General features: G+C 34.0%; 3 protein-coding genes across 3 annotated transcripts; 1 reads left to right on the top strand and 2 right to left on the bottom strand.

Moving 5' to 3' along the window:
* Nucleotides 1-1953: 1953 nt before the first annotated feature.
* On the bottom strand, nt 1954-3408 carry LOC145740457 (digestive cysteine proteinase 1-like). Its single transcript, XM_081996043.1, has 5 exons — nt 3251-3408; nt 2862-3200; nt 2664-2808; nt 2401-2598; nt 1954-2345 (listed from the first exon to the last, which is right to left on the bottom strand). Exons 1-5 carry the CDS (start codon nt 3344-3346, stop codon nt 2101-2103), a joined length of 1023 nt encoding a protein of 340 aa, XP_081852169.1. The 5' UTR covers nt 3347-3408; the 3' UTR covers nt 1954-2100.
* A 148-nt stretch (nt 3409-3556) lies between these two features.
* Nucleotides 3557-10937, top strand: LOC145740456 (dynein regulatory complex subunit 10-like). The gene is made up of 7 exons (XM_081996041.1): nt 3557-5259; nt 9502-9690; nt 9743-10013; nt 10068-10203; nt 10258-10500; nt 10553-10770; nt 10827-10937. Exons 1-7 carry the CDS (start codon nt 4966-4968, stop codon nt 10844-10846), a joined length of 1371 nt encoding a protein of 456 aa, XP_081852167.1. The 5' UTR covers nt 3557-4965; the 3' UTR covers nt 10847-10937.
* LOC145740454 (trehalase-like) lies at nt 5285-8616 on the bottom strand. Its single transcript, XM_081996039.1, has 5 exons — nt 7705-8616; nt 7359-7614; nt 7006-7308; nt 6689-6926; nt 5285-5561 (listed from the first exon to the last, which is right to left on the bottom strand). The coding sequence occupies exons 1-5, from the start codon at nt 8409-8411 to the stop codon at nt 5302-5304; spliced, it is 1764 nt and encodes a 587-aa protein (XP_081852165.1). The 5' UTR covers nt 8412-8616; the 3' UTR covers nt 5285-5301.
* Nucleotides 10938-15174: the final 4237 nt, after the last annotated feature.

Raw genomic sequence — 15174 nt, 5'->3', positions numbered from 1 at the left:
CTGCAATGCAAAAGTTAGTAGCCACCAAAGATATCATAAAGTTATAAACAAACGAAACAATTCTAAAAGTATCATGGACTTCCATAGAGTCGTGGTAAAGTATAAAATAACAAACAATTAGTGCAATTAACACTACTACTAAAGTAAAAAATTGGAATACAGGATTTTTAATTAAGTTTTCTTCAAACTGATACCGAATGTTTAGAACCGAGTTGCTTTCCATAGAAGTCATTCCATCAAAAATTTTCTTCCATTTACTTGACCTTTTATACGAATACGTCATCACTAACAGCATCACACAATATCCCAGTGACGTAATGGTTAAATTAAAGACAAAAAACATGATCCTTGTATTGTTAGATACATTTTGGTATTGGTTTACCAACAAAATCAACCAAAAGCACAACTACACGGTTTTGAGAATGATAGTGTATGTTGTGTAGATATTTAAATAAATTATCTGTCTTTCTGTAAAGTTATAAGGAGGCACCAAACCAAAAAAACCAGATACGATTGTAATCGATTTGAAAAATAATATTGATATTCTACTATACTTCATTTTTGTCACGTAAACAATAATTGAGGAAAAGTTTTCGATGAAGCGTGATATTTATTCACATTAATTATTTTGTATAATTATGGGAAATTGACATCAATTTAATTAAGATTTTATCGATGTTACTGGAATAGCGGTTTACTGCATAATATGTCCTTTACAGCAAATGGGTTACAATCAACTATTAATTACATTAATGTAAGTCAGGTTTACCAAACCGGTTTTTAGGAATCATCCTACCAGGTTTAGAATGTTTGAGTAAGGTAAGATTCTGCATAGAACGTGTGAGTGAACATTTAAGGTGTGTTTTTCTTAACTTTTATAGTCAAAGTTGGTGCTATATGTTTGCAAACATCTTTGCTCAGATTAGGTAATTCAGATTTTTTATTATTACTTTATCCATAATCGATCGATGCAGTTTTCGGAGGACCATCCTGTATTTGTTTTGTGACGTTGCTTATGTTACTGATGTACTTGTGCTAGCTTACTTTCTAGCAAAGTAAAATCTCCACTGCCTGAACACCTTCTCTCATAAACCAGTACAAAGAAAATGGACCTGCAGAAGCCCAGATAATACTACAAAGAATGAAATAGACTTTATATTATCGAATAAAAGAAGAAAGAAATAAAATGGCTCAAAGACTCTTGTTTGCTACCGCACAGGAACTTGAAAGCATCAAAGATAAATACGAAAAAGAATTAGAAACCAGACTATAATCCGTTAACTCTGATACCAACCTAAGCATAGACCAAATCGCATAGAAAATAGAATTACGTATTCATACCAGCGTATAAATCTTATAAATAACAGAAGAAAGTTGCAAAAACACCAGAGCAATACAAAGAGTTAAATAAAAATACCAAGAAACACATACAGAAAGACATAAGAACCAAAAACACCAAACTAATATAGAATACTATTGAACAGAATGGCAGTATGAAGTTTTCGAATGGGTTTCTCTAAAATTGATCACTTATTAATTAAATCGATTGATCTCTGCTGTATACTAAATTCTATGGACAACGCACGTATCGACTCCAGATATACTACATAATTGAAAGCATCTTCAAAAATGCATCCCTTAAAAAGTTATTTACATTAACCATTGGAGACGTCTTCAAGAATGACTGGTGGAAAAACAAGGAAATCGGAGAAGAACTAAGTTTAAAGACATAATTGAAGAAATGGAATGGCAATGGGTGGGCCACGTATAGCAAAGCTGAATGACGGGAGATGGTCATCAAAGATCGTTAAATGAAGACCGAAAGAGACAAAACGCAGACGGATGATATAAGGAAAACAGCAAGTGGAAATTGGTATCAGAAGGCTCAAGTCAGGAAGCAGTGCAAAAAATTAGGAAAGGCAGAAAAAGAAGAAAAGATTATCATTAGAAGTATTTGTATCGATTTAAAAGTAGTACGTCTAATGAGTTCACCAGGTTTCTGTTAATAATCTTTTTTAATAAAATGTTTTTATTTTGTTTCAAATCTTTTTTATCATAATCCAACAGTGTTACATAGTAAACAACGACATAATCCCAAAATCAGTTTGAAGTATCTTCTGTTGTGTTTGGTTGTATGCCAAATGATGGGTAAACGCTATCCATAGCGATGGCACATTCATTTGTTCCTCTTCGGATCTTAAAGTAACCTGATTCACCCCAGAGTGTACCCCAAGAATTTTTGATTATCCAATAATCCATGTCTGTAGAGTTGTCATGACCGTAGCCCACAGCTAGCACAGCATGATTGGTTTTGTTTTGTAAACATGTGTTATCCGTAAATATTCCTTAAAATGTTAAAAGTATAAGTACAAAATTAATTAAATAATTGAATTTTGGCACCTGATGTGTAGAAAGGTAATCTAGTACCATCCAAAGCTACGGAAGTAGGACCTAGAAAGCCTACCACAAGTAGTAGAGTGTCTTCATCTCCTGGTTCAATGGGGATGTAATCTTCCAAGTAGGCCTTTACGTCTGATTGATTGTATTTGCAGGTCTGCTGCTTACCTACATACGGGTAAGCGTCTTCGGATATGATGCCTAATATATAACAAACAACAAATTGTATTAGGATATTTAAAATTCCATAATAATAGTAAATGCACCGTTTTCCACCAGATATTCCATAGCTGGTGCTTCTTCCCCATCTATGCAACCCGTGTTGGAAGAATCACAGTCAATCAGCTGCTGTTCACTAAATTCCACTTTTTCGTTGTACCTCAAGTAATAAAAGCTTTCCAATGAACCAGTCTAAAAATTAAAAGTTAAACTTATGGTTCAAAAAATTAAATAAAAAATAATACCACAGAGAAAGCCCAGCAAGAACCACAAGATCCTTGGTCCTTGACCCTAGTGACAGCATCAACATCTCTCCAATCAGTAGCGTTAGGTAAGTCAGGCTTACCTAAAATATGGAAATATTCAGCCTTATTTACAATGGGTTTGGTTCCGCTTTGCTTTTTAAGAAGAGCCTGAAACTCTTCAGAGGTCCAATCAGCAAACTTTGTTACTCCCATCTGGTAAGTAGCCTGTCCGGATTCGTACAAAAGATTGTGAGCTTCTATGGTTCGTAAGTTTTCTTGGAAAACTGCAAAACGTTCGGATTCTTCTGTAGGGTCTGTGTAAGTTTTTGCATGTTTTTCCTGTTAAAATTATTAGAATGTAATAAAATCCAAAACTGAAAAAAACATACCTTGAATGTTAGCCATTGTTCTTGGTCTTTCAGCAGTGTGGAAGTGGCAGATGCCACACAAATAAAGAAAAATGCTAATAACGATGTTCGTTCCATGCTTTGTTTAGAAATGACACTTAATGAGAAATGTTTGAAGTAGGTACACTACTTGAAGTCTTTATCAATAATTAATGACGTTCATTGTGTTTGATTTGAAACAGTCTTTTCTAATCTGCTGAGAAAACGTTTTGGTTGTGGACCTTTTCAATTATCGCATCCACTTTTCGAGAAAAACTATTCAGGGAAAGATTTCAGGAGTGCAAAAAAGTATACTTTTTTGAATGATTTTTAGTGCAGTGGCTAGAGACAATCAAAGTGGGACAAGAATGTGTGCAAAAAAAAGAAAAGTATTAAATTACAGTCACATTACTAATGAATATTTTTAACTTTTTTCTAACTTATTGTCTAGGGTATTACCTCGGGACTTTCTCGATTTTTACGGAAAATGGATATAACAGTGTTCAATCGTAAAATCAAGCCATATTAGCAAGTTTCAATCTATCATTCAAATGCCGTTGTATATGCAACATTATCCATTACATAATCTGAGTATTTTTCAGGACAAGCCCCATATTTGGTAAGACCTTACAGGGTGTCCAGCGACATTGAGTAAAACTTGAAATTGTTTGCACAAGTTATTCTTTCACTTTAACTTTCTTTAAACACCCTATATGGTTCTATCGGTCAAGGGAGTTGGGGAGCTAGAAGCACCTCACAAACGTCCCCGATACCAGTTATTGGATGAGATAGACGACAATTCAGGACCAACCAGCCAAGAAGAGGACCACAATTTCCCCCAGACGTTCTCCCGGCTGTAGAGAATTTTATTCTCAATATCTGGGTAGAACTTTTCCGCAGTTATCCTGGTGCTAACTGGGCTCTGACTGCACTCCTGGCACTTTCCCCCGCTTCGCCTACGCAAAAGAGGGATAACCATTCCCCACTCACCAGACCCTAACTCCCCAAAACTTTAGGATGTAAAAACAGACGAACGAAAGCCGGCTGTTTGAACATTCTATAGTTTGCCAGGACCACCAGAGATGGACGAGCTGACGAAGAAAGAAGAAATGGAGGACAAGAACCGCCCTTTTCCCAGGACAGAGGACTCCTATGCAACTCTGGGAACTTTCCGAAAGAGAAATTTCCTGGACATGTAGCGATTTCCCCTTCCAGACCTACCCTTTTGGTCTACAGCGATGGGAGGGTAAAAAGCAGTAGTCTTGCTTGATCCATCTATCTGAGGCCGCATTCCCTGCCAAAGAATATTGGCGAAAGGCTTACAGACTATTCAGGTGTATGGCTGGAAGGAGGATATGGCTGATGGTCCGGGACCAATGGAGTCAAGTCGTTACCACCTGTACCACCCACCAAGGGTTGCAGTGCTACCGAGAGAGAGAGACAAACCGGAGTAACTTCTCGATGAATGACTCTAATCGATACCCCAAACCAAAAATTAGTACCTTCTTTTGTTTTCAAAATATTTTAACTCAAAATTATTCACTAAATTCGAGCGGTTTATTTCAATTCGACAGCAATTTACCTATTTTTCTTTTAATTTCTTCCTAAAATTTGAAAAAAGCGATATACATTTAAGTATTTTCAAATTCGAAATATTATACATATAACCGGCAATTACGGTGGTAAAAATTGATTATTTTTCCTTCATCTGTTTGCACATGACATCAATTTATCGACCAAACAATACAGCTTTACCTGATTCAATCCTCTGTCAAAGTCTAAACAGGTTAAAATCAAGCAAAATGAGCTCAAAACATATATTTGAAAGCTGCTTTAAACGTGCCCCTAAACCGTTCAATTCCATCATAGAAAATGGCGATCGAGCCGACTATTTCCAAGGACTTAACATTGAAAAACCCGAAACTGTATCTCCCATGGACACTGAGTTACGAATCCAAGCAGACCGGGTCATGTTTTCCCTTAACAAAGCCGTATCAGTATTGAGTGTAATGGTAAGTGAATGAAAATCACTAGAAATAAGCTTTAATGGTTATTTATTCGTTAATTTGATTGATGTCTTTTTCATTGTGACTAAAAAATTTTTGGATTAAGTTTAAGGCCACGCCATTGGTCCAGCCAAATCCTTTTTGCACTTCATACTCCCCACCACCACCGTATTGACCTACTCGAGTAGAGTCGTACTTTTCGAACAAAGCCTGTTGTTCATTGAATCCTATTAAATTTGCTTCAATCCAGTTTTCCGCTGATTGTCGGGCGTATTTTTTGGCAAGATGGTGTTCTGTATTCCACAGACCTAGAAAATACAGTGTCAAATTTAGAATTTTGTTTCTAATCAGCATAAAATTAGCAGAAAAATAGACCAATTATAAATATCTTTTTCTAATTTTGATATATAAAGTGGCACTTTTCAAAACTGACAACAGTGACGTAACGTTCTACCTTTCGTAACTAGTTACGAAAAGTAACACTTTTTGTAACTAGTGATAAAATGGCTATTTCTTAACTAGTTAATAAATGAATACGACAATTTATTAGCTTTTCTAACTTCTTTTTTATTCATTTAAACTGAGAAAATCAAAAATAAGTACAATTCATATCAATCTCGCTTTGCTCGTCCTGCAAACATTCATTCGTTACACAAAATCGCACTTTTCGTAACTGGTTATATAAATAGCTATTTTTCAAAATATTTCTTTTAAGATGATGGTTATGCAACTTTCCTCTCATTTAAGAAAATCTGTATTTTTAACCGTGTGTTTAAGATCATCATAGTGGTCCTCCTTACACACTGTATTTTCTGAAATACAGTAGAATTCTCTCTTATTTGATCACCCCATACATTTGAGAAGCTTCAAGAGAATTACTGAGACATTCTCCTAAAATTAGGATCCTGTGCGTTATCCACTTATTCGCGATTAGAATATTGTTTAATAGTTTGTTATTCATCGTCACTGACATTAAGATAAAAAAGTTTTTATAAAAAACGTGAAAAATCTTAATTATAAAACTAAAAGGACACAATCACAAGATTTGTTGGTTTTTTACGTTATTGCCAAGTTCATCTTATTGTTGAATGTATAGTTGCAGGTGATCCAAATACTTTTATTTCTTCTGTTTTTTTAAACATTTTCTGTGAAAGATAAACTTCGATTCACGTACTGCAGAGCGTGGGCGCGATTGTATATTTATTTCTTGCAAACAACAATGTTATCTTTACATTTTTTTTGTTTTGTTAATACTTTGTTATTTTCTGTAAACACACTACTTAATCCACAACCTTTTTAAATAAATTGGAATTATCAGAATATTTAATACACAAATTTTTGTTGTTTTGGTACTTTACGAATACTATACGACTATTATTATTGGTTGACGATTGCATTTCTGCAGTTCGAAACGAAAAAAAAAAACAATACTTACCGATAATTACGATTTCTTGTAGCGGAGGCCAAGCATTTGGAAAATCCCACTGTTCATTATCATCCTCGAGAGAAGTTGGAATTCCTCCCTTAAACTGATCTATGTTGTTCTTATGGAAATATTGAGCAGCTCTTTTACCATATTCTCTTCTTAAGCTGATGTTGTGGTGTGGGTAGGAATTCGTCCAAAGTGGTGCAAAATTACTGGCAAAGAACATGGTTCTCTGTCTAGAAAGAACCTGAAATGTTAACAAATAGCTTTACACTGCTTATCCATTATAAAATAAAATCATCATAAAACACAATAGAGGCACTTACTGGATCAAAGTCATACCATATTCCGTCCTCTTCGTTGTAGAGAACATTTTGAATAGCCAGTTCGAATTTTTTGTTGTGAACTTCCCATTCGGCCGATTTTTGTCGATCATCCAGAAGCTTATAAAAACTAGATAACTGCTTAAAAGAAGCAGCTAAAAATGAATTGAGTTCAACTGGAATTACTCTTTGTGTATCAATATGGGTAAGATTGGTTTGTATTCCACCATCTTCATCAAAAAACCATCTACTTGAAAAGTCCCATCCACTTTCAGCACCACTTTTCAGTCCTCTATAGCAATGTTCCTATAAAATCTAGTTAGCTTCACTTTACTGATCTAACCGAATTATAGTACCTTATCTGCTTTATCAGTGAAATAATTACATGTTTTAATGTCTTCTCTGTACGATTCAGGTCGTGGGGTGGTGCTCTCTGATATATAATGAGCCATCCTGTAAGTTTGTTGATCCACTCTGACTTCAATAGTTTTGTTTGTCAACCAATAAGTCAGCTCCTGATCTAGCAAACCAATGTTACTTCGTATCCAATCAAGGTCATTAGTTTTCTCAAACAATAATCCCACCATCAACGTCAACAATGGAGGCTGCGATCTACAATGTTAAATGGTAAGTCACATTCAAACGTAATATACCAGATGTCTGTATACAAACACCTGCTAATAAATTGCGTCACTGAATCACCTGTTTAAATAATAAATCCTTCCTCCATTAGGGATGAATCCGTACTGTTTGACAATGTAAAGAAAGTTTTCTAATATGCCTTTTGCAGTGTTGGTCATGTCACTTATTAGTAGCCCTTCAATAATCCAGTAAGTGTCCCAGTAGTAAAGTTCCCTAAACCGACCTCCTGGTATAATAAAACCGTTAGGGACACCAATAAGGGAATGTTGGTCGGGTCGTGCAAACACCACGTCAGCTACTTTTCTCCCTAAGGTAGGCCAAATGGCTACAATTTCAGAAGCAAACTGTCGTACTTCTTTATTTTTGATTCTGTCTAAAAATTCTGGGCTGGAATTGTAATCTTCTGGAGTCCATTCCTCCAATTCTGAACTGTCTTCAAAGTTTGTGCTTATAAACTTTTCTAAATCTTGTTTTGAAGGATTATTGCTTGTATTTGCCATTAACTGTTTGAAATTTGCCAAAGTGACTTTCTCGCTATTAACTTGGCTCATGTCAACGAAAGTTTTTGAATCCGAGTACAGTCTAGCTCTTTGGATTGTGTCGAGCAACGGTCCTTGACAATACACTTCACTGTCGCATGACTGTCGTGGGTCGCTTACCACAATTTGTCGTCTAGTGCGCACTAAATGGTCATTAGGCCTGAGATCCGCAGGAAGAAACCAAACTTGCAAAAACAAGTAGCAGGAAAAAGAAACATGTCTGTTCATGATTCCTGCTCGTGCCACTGAACGAGCTTAACTAACTATAGGCTTTATAATAGGACTCGCGCTATTTAAGCTTACTTATCTTCCATACTATTCCAATTTATAAGGAAAACTTATCTGTCGTTTAAATGCCGATAGAATAGTAATTATGCATTTTGCTAGTGAAAATAACACAAAAATTATACACAACAAAACTTCATGTTTTTTTTTAAGACGTTGTTTATATCGAGCGGTACGGCGGATAACTGGTAAATTGTTGATTGATTATTGCTTGGAATATTTTTATCTCGGCTAAAACAAGAACATAATGCGGCAATATCGCTGTTGTAATTCAATTGTTACTGCAAATTATGTCAGCCACGTCAGATCTGGTTTAACAAAACATTAGTGTCTGTATTTACCTAACTTGCGATTGGATAACGTCTGTTAAAACAACCACCAATAACCTAAATATAATTGATAAACTAATGGGTGTTTGATGTTAATTCGCCAAGTTGGTATGTACTGCTTTGCCAATAAAAAAACATAAAAATTTGCTTTTTAAATTTTACGGTTGGCTTGAAAGACACACAACCCCATTAACCCGGTATCTGTATGTTTGTTATTCGACTCAGTAATTAATTTTAAATGATTGCAATGCACACGTTTAGTACGACAAATGCGATAAGCTTAGTAATGCTAATTGTTTTTCATTGAGTAGATATATTAGGTTTTGCGATGTTTTAAAAATTTGCTTTAACTTATTGTTATATTTTTTACCGTTAAATTTTGTTACTTTACATATGGCAGGATCATGTGCGAGTTTCATATAATTTTATTTCAGCCTGTAACCTAACATACTCACATCTAGTGATTGACCAGTCCGGCAATAGCATATTTTTTTATTTTAGACGTGTGATAAACGATATTTTTCATTATCAAACTCTGAAAACGTTTACATCACAAAACATGCTATTTTGTTTATTACATTGACATTGATAGTGACACACATTTATGAGATAATAATTACAGTAACATTGGTCAGTGTCATGATCCTATTGTGATCCGTAAGACAAGTCTTTTGTTTAATAACGACATTTTTTTTTGATTTCAGGCTCACTTACCCTTTCTACTAGAAAACAACGCAACGATTCTTCGTGAGAATTTCACTAATGAAGAACTGTCATTCATTTTCTATGTCTTAAAACTCTACAAGAACTCCAATAACGAGGAATTTAAAGAGGCTCCATCTGAAGCAGTTGAGTTATTCGATGTTATCAATAAAATTAAATTAAGAAAGCACGTAAGTCTACTACCTAGAAAGCCTTTACGAAGTTATAGTGTACATTTTTTAGAAAAGTCGAACAGTTGATAGCATCTCCGTAGATGGAAATCTAATGCAAGTGATTAATATGATATTTGGTAACAAATGTATTCGCCAAGAAATCAGTCAAGCTCAAAACCCTACAGTAATACCATTTCTTAGCGAATTTATAAGACACTTTGAAAAATTGAAATCTCTAGCCAAAATTAAGCTGTACGTAACTGGAACTGAAGAAGAAGCACGAGATAGACGACTGAGAGAGGCTTTTAAGTCTAACATTATCTTGAATAGTGCCATTAAAGGTTTTCGTATTTCTTAATAACACTTTTTTAGCGTATAATCCATTACTATTACAGATTTGGATCAGCAATTAAAAGCGCAACGTGAACAGCTTGGAAGCGAACTAAACCGGAAAATGCAGATATTTGAAACTTACAACAAAAAAATTGCTAGTATGAAAGAGGAATTTCAAATTACAATTGAAAAAAATATGTAAGTTTAATGATGAAGCTTGATTTTGGTATAGTACATGCGAAATTCATATAGTCACGAATCAGAAAAGAAAATGATGCAACAATGTTTGGAAAGCGAAGAAAAACAAGCTAAACTAGCTGAAGAAGCCGAAGCCATTACAAATAAATACGAAAAACTGTTAGAAGATCACTTAGACGAAGAAAACAGAATGAGGAACAAGACGATGAAAACCCATACAGAGCTTCAGAACTGGATAACCAAATACGACCAAGATGTAGGAGAAAAACAGTCCGAATATGAAACTTTAAAAGAACAGTAAGTATTTTTATTACTCATTAACTATTTGATATGATTGGAATCTTATCAGATATGACCAAGAAAAAGAGATCATGGATGACCTGGAAGACAAAATGAGCGATCAAGAACTAATATACAATACGCTGATGGCAGAAAAAGAAGCAGAGGAAGAACAGTTGTATCAAGAATTAGCACTTAAGTTGCTGATGAATCGTTCCGCAAAAATTATACAGAGGGCCTGGAGGGCTTTTAGAGAAAGAAAAAAGTCTAAACGTAAAGGAAAGAAAGGTAATGAAAAGAGAAATCAACAAAGTTAAAAAAAGTGCATTAACTGTTACTTTTAGGCAAGAAAGGGCGGCGGTAACAAAACCAACGGAAAATGATCTTAAAATATCAGTCTATATCTGTTTTTATAGTCAGAAATAGAATCATACATAATACATGAATTAAAATTTTTTAGTTTACTGGTATACAGAAAATCAAACAAAAATACGATGACGTGAGAATGTAAAGGTAAAGAAAACGCCAGCAAAAACTGCATTCACGTCATCGATGACGTAATTTTAAGATTTTAGCGACTAGGTTTCTCTCGCATTTTATTAAAACGAAACAAATTACTTTGACCGTATAATATGCAAAATAGTAGTTTTCCTAACAAGTTTGTCTTGTACGCACGATGGCTGAATATGAACACAGAGGGCATCAGACAAGTGCGGACAAGACACTTTGCACAAGAGTTAGGAACAATATTTTTTTACGAGGAACCCCAGACTTAATTTATTTTGTAACAGAATAAGAAATAGATACTTTGCACACGCGAGTAGAAAAAAGAACAAAAAGTCTACTTAATGTAACTATGAAGGAAATAATACTTCACTTTTATTGTATTATTAAATAGTATTATTTCTATGTTACTCTAATGGGTGTAAACGTACCATCTCATGTTTACAACGTTGTCAACAAAAATTTGTGTGTGAATTTGTTTTCATAGCAAGTGCTATTGCAGGAAATTCAAAAGTGCCAGTATGTGTCATCTACAGTCATTCCATTTCAAAGTTAAAATTTCTATACTTTGGGCTTAAGTAGCCTAACAAAATCATGCAAGTTTCAAGTTTTTGGTTGTCCAAGATCTGTTTACGTCCTGTCATCACAATTCTAACTTGATAGAGATAGAAGCAGAGATTTAAACAAGCCAAACTTATAGCAATTACATGAAAGTCAAAGTGAGATAAGGAGCGAAATTTCTTTTCTGTTCCCTTACATAGTTCCCCTGCTGAAATACTATGATTTCACAAATAACCTATTTAAGCAAAATGTCTTTCATCTCACAAATACTGAGAAATTTTGCGGCATTGTTTATCTATGGCGTAATGATCGTATATGACAAGGCGAGAAATAAACAAAACTAACGTCACATTCAAAACATTTACTTACTACATTTTGATGGTCGTTTAATTTTGTATCTGGTGAGGTAATCAGATCTTACAATTTACAGACTGATGAAGGCCAGGATTTTTAAACATGATTGGTTACTAATGCCTGCGTGACGTTTCTTATTTAAACCGAGTTTAAAAGCTAAGCTGCTATTGTACTATCGGACTTTATAGTGAAATAACTATTTACGTAACCAGTTAGGAAGAGTAAGATTTTGAGTAAGAGACGTTGGGTACAAATTTTTTTCTAATTTTGAGTTATTTTTATTTTACTTTTTGCTAGACGTAGGATTTAATATTAATAGAAATTTGAAATTTTGGAATTAAAAAAAATTTGATAGGTCCTATAGGTTTTTTTTTATAGGTTTCAAAAAATATTTTCAACTTTTTGTCACTTCCGGTTTAACCGGAAGTTGATGTCAACTTGCTTATTTTAATTGGAGCACCCTGTATTTTATTATATTTTTGAATTTCAAATATTTTTTATGTATCATAACCTATAAATATCTACAACGGTTTTCGAGATATTGATGTTTGAAAAATGACACTTTTTGATAGAGCAAAACGACTTGCATGTTTTTATCTTAGCTTTTTGAGATCTATCGTTTGGTAATAATTTTAATTTTGACAGGTGTCAAAAAAATTGACACCTGTCATATTTCCTGATATGACCACGCAATAAATCTCAAAAAGTTAAGATAAGTACGTGCAAGCCGTTTTGTTCTATCTTATTCAAATTAGAATGTATGACACTCCAAAAACTAAAAAAGGCATTTTTCAAACGTCAATATTTCGAAAACCGTTGCAGATAGCTGTAGGTTATGGTGCATCAAAAATATTTGAAATCGATAGGACTATTCAAAAATACAATAATTTACAGGGTGTTCCATTTAAAATAAGCAAGTTGACATCTACTTCCGGTTAAACCGGAAGTAACAGTAAGATGAAAATATTTTTAAAATATAGCACGCTTCGAAATTATCTTACTTCCTAAATCTCAAACTTCTATAAATATTTGATTCTGATAAACGATTTGGGTGGCTAACCCTGTATATCCGTGATGCCGTGATGGTGGTGCACTGAACTTGTGAGTAATAACCTTACTCACGGGTAGATAATTAGTGTTATTTTCTATTAAAAACTAGTTAACTCGCTAGTTAATAATAAATAATAATCTTAATAAACAGTCCCAGAAAAATGTTTTTTTATGGCATAATAACAATGATACATACATTTTTACATCTGTTGCTATTGATTGCAAGTGTTGGGTCGGTTACCAAGCTCTAAGTGTAGGGTTTTTAACTTGAACTAAAATCTAAGTGAAAGTGGCACTAAATCGACTAATCTATCTGTCATACCGTATTTCTCACCGGTTTTATACTTAACCATTCTCGGTACTACACCAGAATGTGTAAATCAGAAAGACGGAAATCAAGCAAATGAAAATCCGATTCATCGAGACCTCCTCGTAGAATATTCTACTGGGCGCAGCAAAAGCCGACACCATAAAACACTTTGGCTGTCGTAATTTAAATTGCCGCTTTAACTCAAAAAGTGATTGGAGCACAAACGCGTTGTCATGACGCCGGAATATATGGATCGTTTATTTAAAAAGTGGCCTCTTGTCTGGTCGTCGAGTGGGTGCTGCCCAGAAAAATGGGGAAAATTGATTCCATTATACTAGATCTATGCACCAGAAAAGCGTGATGGTACCGTTATGGAGCTTTTTGTTTGCAGGAAACATCGTTTTTTACTTGCGACGTAAGGTGAATTGTATGGTTCGCTTCATGTGTTATTTGTTGTTATTACTTCAGTTAATTGAATTTTAATAGCCGTATAGGACTGTGATAGATTGTTAAGTTCTCTAGGGGGTCCAAACAAATTACGTTTGATACATGCCCATACTTTACAAGTGTTTGATCAGTAGATTTTGAGTAACTTTACAAGTGTTTGATCAGTGAGTTTTAAGTAATTTATTAAAATGAATTCGTTAATAAAGTCAGTTTAATTGCTATGATCTATTTGTGGCTGTTTTTTTCGTCTATATTATGACAATAACGAAAAAATAGAATAACAGTTTTAAAACCTAAACCTAACCTAACTTAACTTAGATTAGGTTTCCAAGTGTAGAAACTGGGTTGATGTCTGCAAATTTACAGGTACAATTCACCACTAATCCAATAAGTTCTTATTGGAATTCAGCTATTAAAGATATACAGGATGGTTGTTGTGCTTAATGTAGTGACATTAAGCCTAGGAACTGCTCCATAGATGCCACATCATTGATGATTGATCACAATCTTGTAAGAAACCAAAAAATTTAGAAAGGTCTCCATCGAAATTATCAGACATATTATGAATTGAGACACGTTCATCTAGGATGAATGATAAATTGGCTGGAGAGGAAGTGGAGTAGCAGTCATGATGAAAACACAACCAGATAATACTTTGTGTAAAATACTTTTCTACTTTTTTTTGCAGAGGCAGTTTCTAGTTGATGCAAGAACAATGTAAGGATTTTATTGATTCTGTCTATTTGTTGAAGTTCCTTATTATTCCTTGAAGAACAAATTCCTTCTGAACACTAATAATTTGGTCAAAGATTATCCTACTGACTGCGCAACTTGTTAGATTTGATATTGTTAATTGTAGAAAGTACACCCACCCGACCTACCTAAGTTATTTAATTCGTATAACTATACTCTTTAGATTTGTTCTCAGATAACAACTTGACTGGTTGAGAGCAAAAGTGTTAACGTGAACTGCCTTACGTTAAAAAGTAAAGGAAAGGTGAACCTCAAATACATACAGAGATAGACTCTTACTTCAAAAGCTGATTTAGTATAAAAATAAAGATGGCTACATGCCTATAAAAATAAATGAAATAACCGTTAGAACATAACACTAGTACTATTTATTATTTATTACTATTTGGTGTTTTCAAAATTGGCCATCTCGGTCACCTGATTTGACTTCCTGGATTTCTTCTCTTGACCAAATCTTTCATGGAAGTGAATAGTTTAGTAATATCTACTGAGTGGAATATCCAGAATAATGTTGTTTTTTCAAAAAAATAGTGTTGATATAAACTGGTTGAAAAAAGTTAATATACCTATTTCGATAAAAGTATAATTATTAGATATGCCAAATCGTAAGTAAGTATACTGCGATAAATTAAACATATAAAACATTTTACACTTTAATAGTAACTAAAGCTATGAGCACATTAGTAAAGAAAAATAGTTATGTCCTATCATTA

Source organism: Ips typographus, linkage group LG1, assembly GCF_016097725.1.
Source record: "Ips typographus isolate SLU linkage group LG1, UJ_Ityp_2.0, whole genome shotgun sequence".
NCBI lineage: Eukaryota > Metazoa > Arthropoda > Insecta > Coleoptera > Curculionidae > Ips > Ips typographus.
This window is presented reverse-complemented; position numbering and strand designations above follow the sequence as displayed.

Coding starts and splice junctions, on each gene's coding strand:
- LOC145740457 (XM_081996043.1), bottom strand. CDS start 3,346: ATGGAACGAACATCGTTATTAGCATTTTTCTTTATTTGTGTGGCATCT. Junction 3,201..3,250: donor AACAATGGCTAACATTCAAG/GTATGTTTTTTT, acceptor TAATTTTAACAG/GAAAAACATGCAAAAACTTA. Junction 2,346..2,400: donor ATTACCTTTCTACACATCAG/GTGCCAAAATTC, acceptor TAACATTTTAAG/GAATATTTACGGATAACACA.
- LOC145740456 (XM_081996041.1), top strand. CDS start 4,966: ATGACATCAATTTATCGACCAAACAATACAGCTTTACCTGATTCAATC. Junction 10,204..10,257: donor ATTACAATTGAAAAAAATAT/GTAAGTTTAATG, acceptor AAATTCATATAG/TCACGAATCAGAAAAGAAAA. Junction 10,501..10,552: donor TATGAAACTTTAAAAGAACA/GTAAGTATTTTT, acceptor GAATCTTATCAG/ATATGACCAAGAAAAAGAGA.
- LOC145740454 (XM_081996039.1), bottom strand. CDS start 8,411: ATGAACAGACATGTTTCTTTTTCCTGCTACTTGTTTTTGCAAGTTTGG. Junction 7,615..7,704: donor AGGATTTATTATTTAAACAG/GTGATTCAGTGA, acceptor TTAACATTGTAG/ATCGCAGCCTCCATTGTTGA. Junction 5,562..6,688: donor ACAAGAAATCGTAATTATCG/GTAAGTATTGTT, acceptor TGTATTTTCTAG/GTCTGTGGAATACAGAACAC.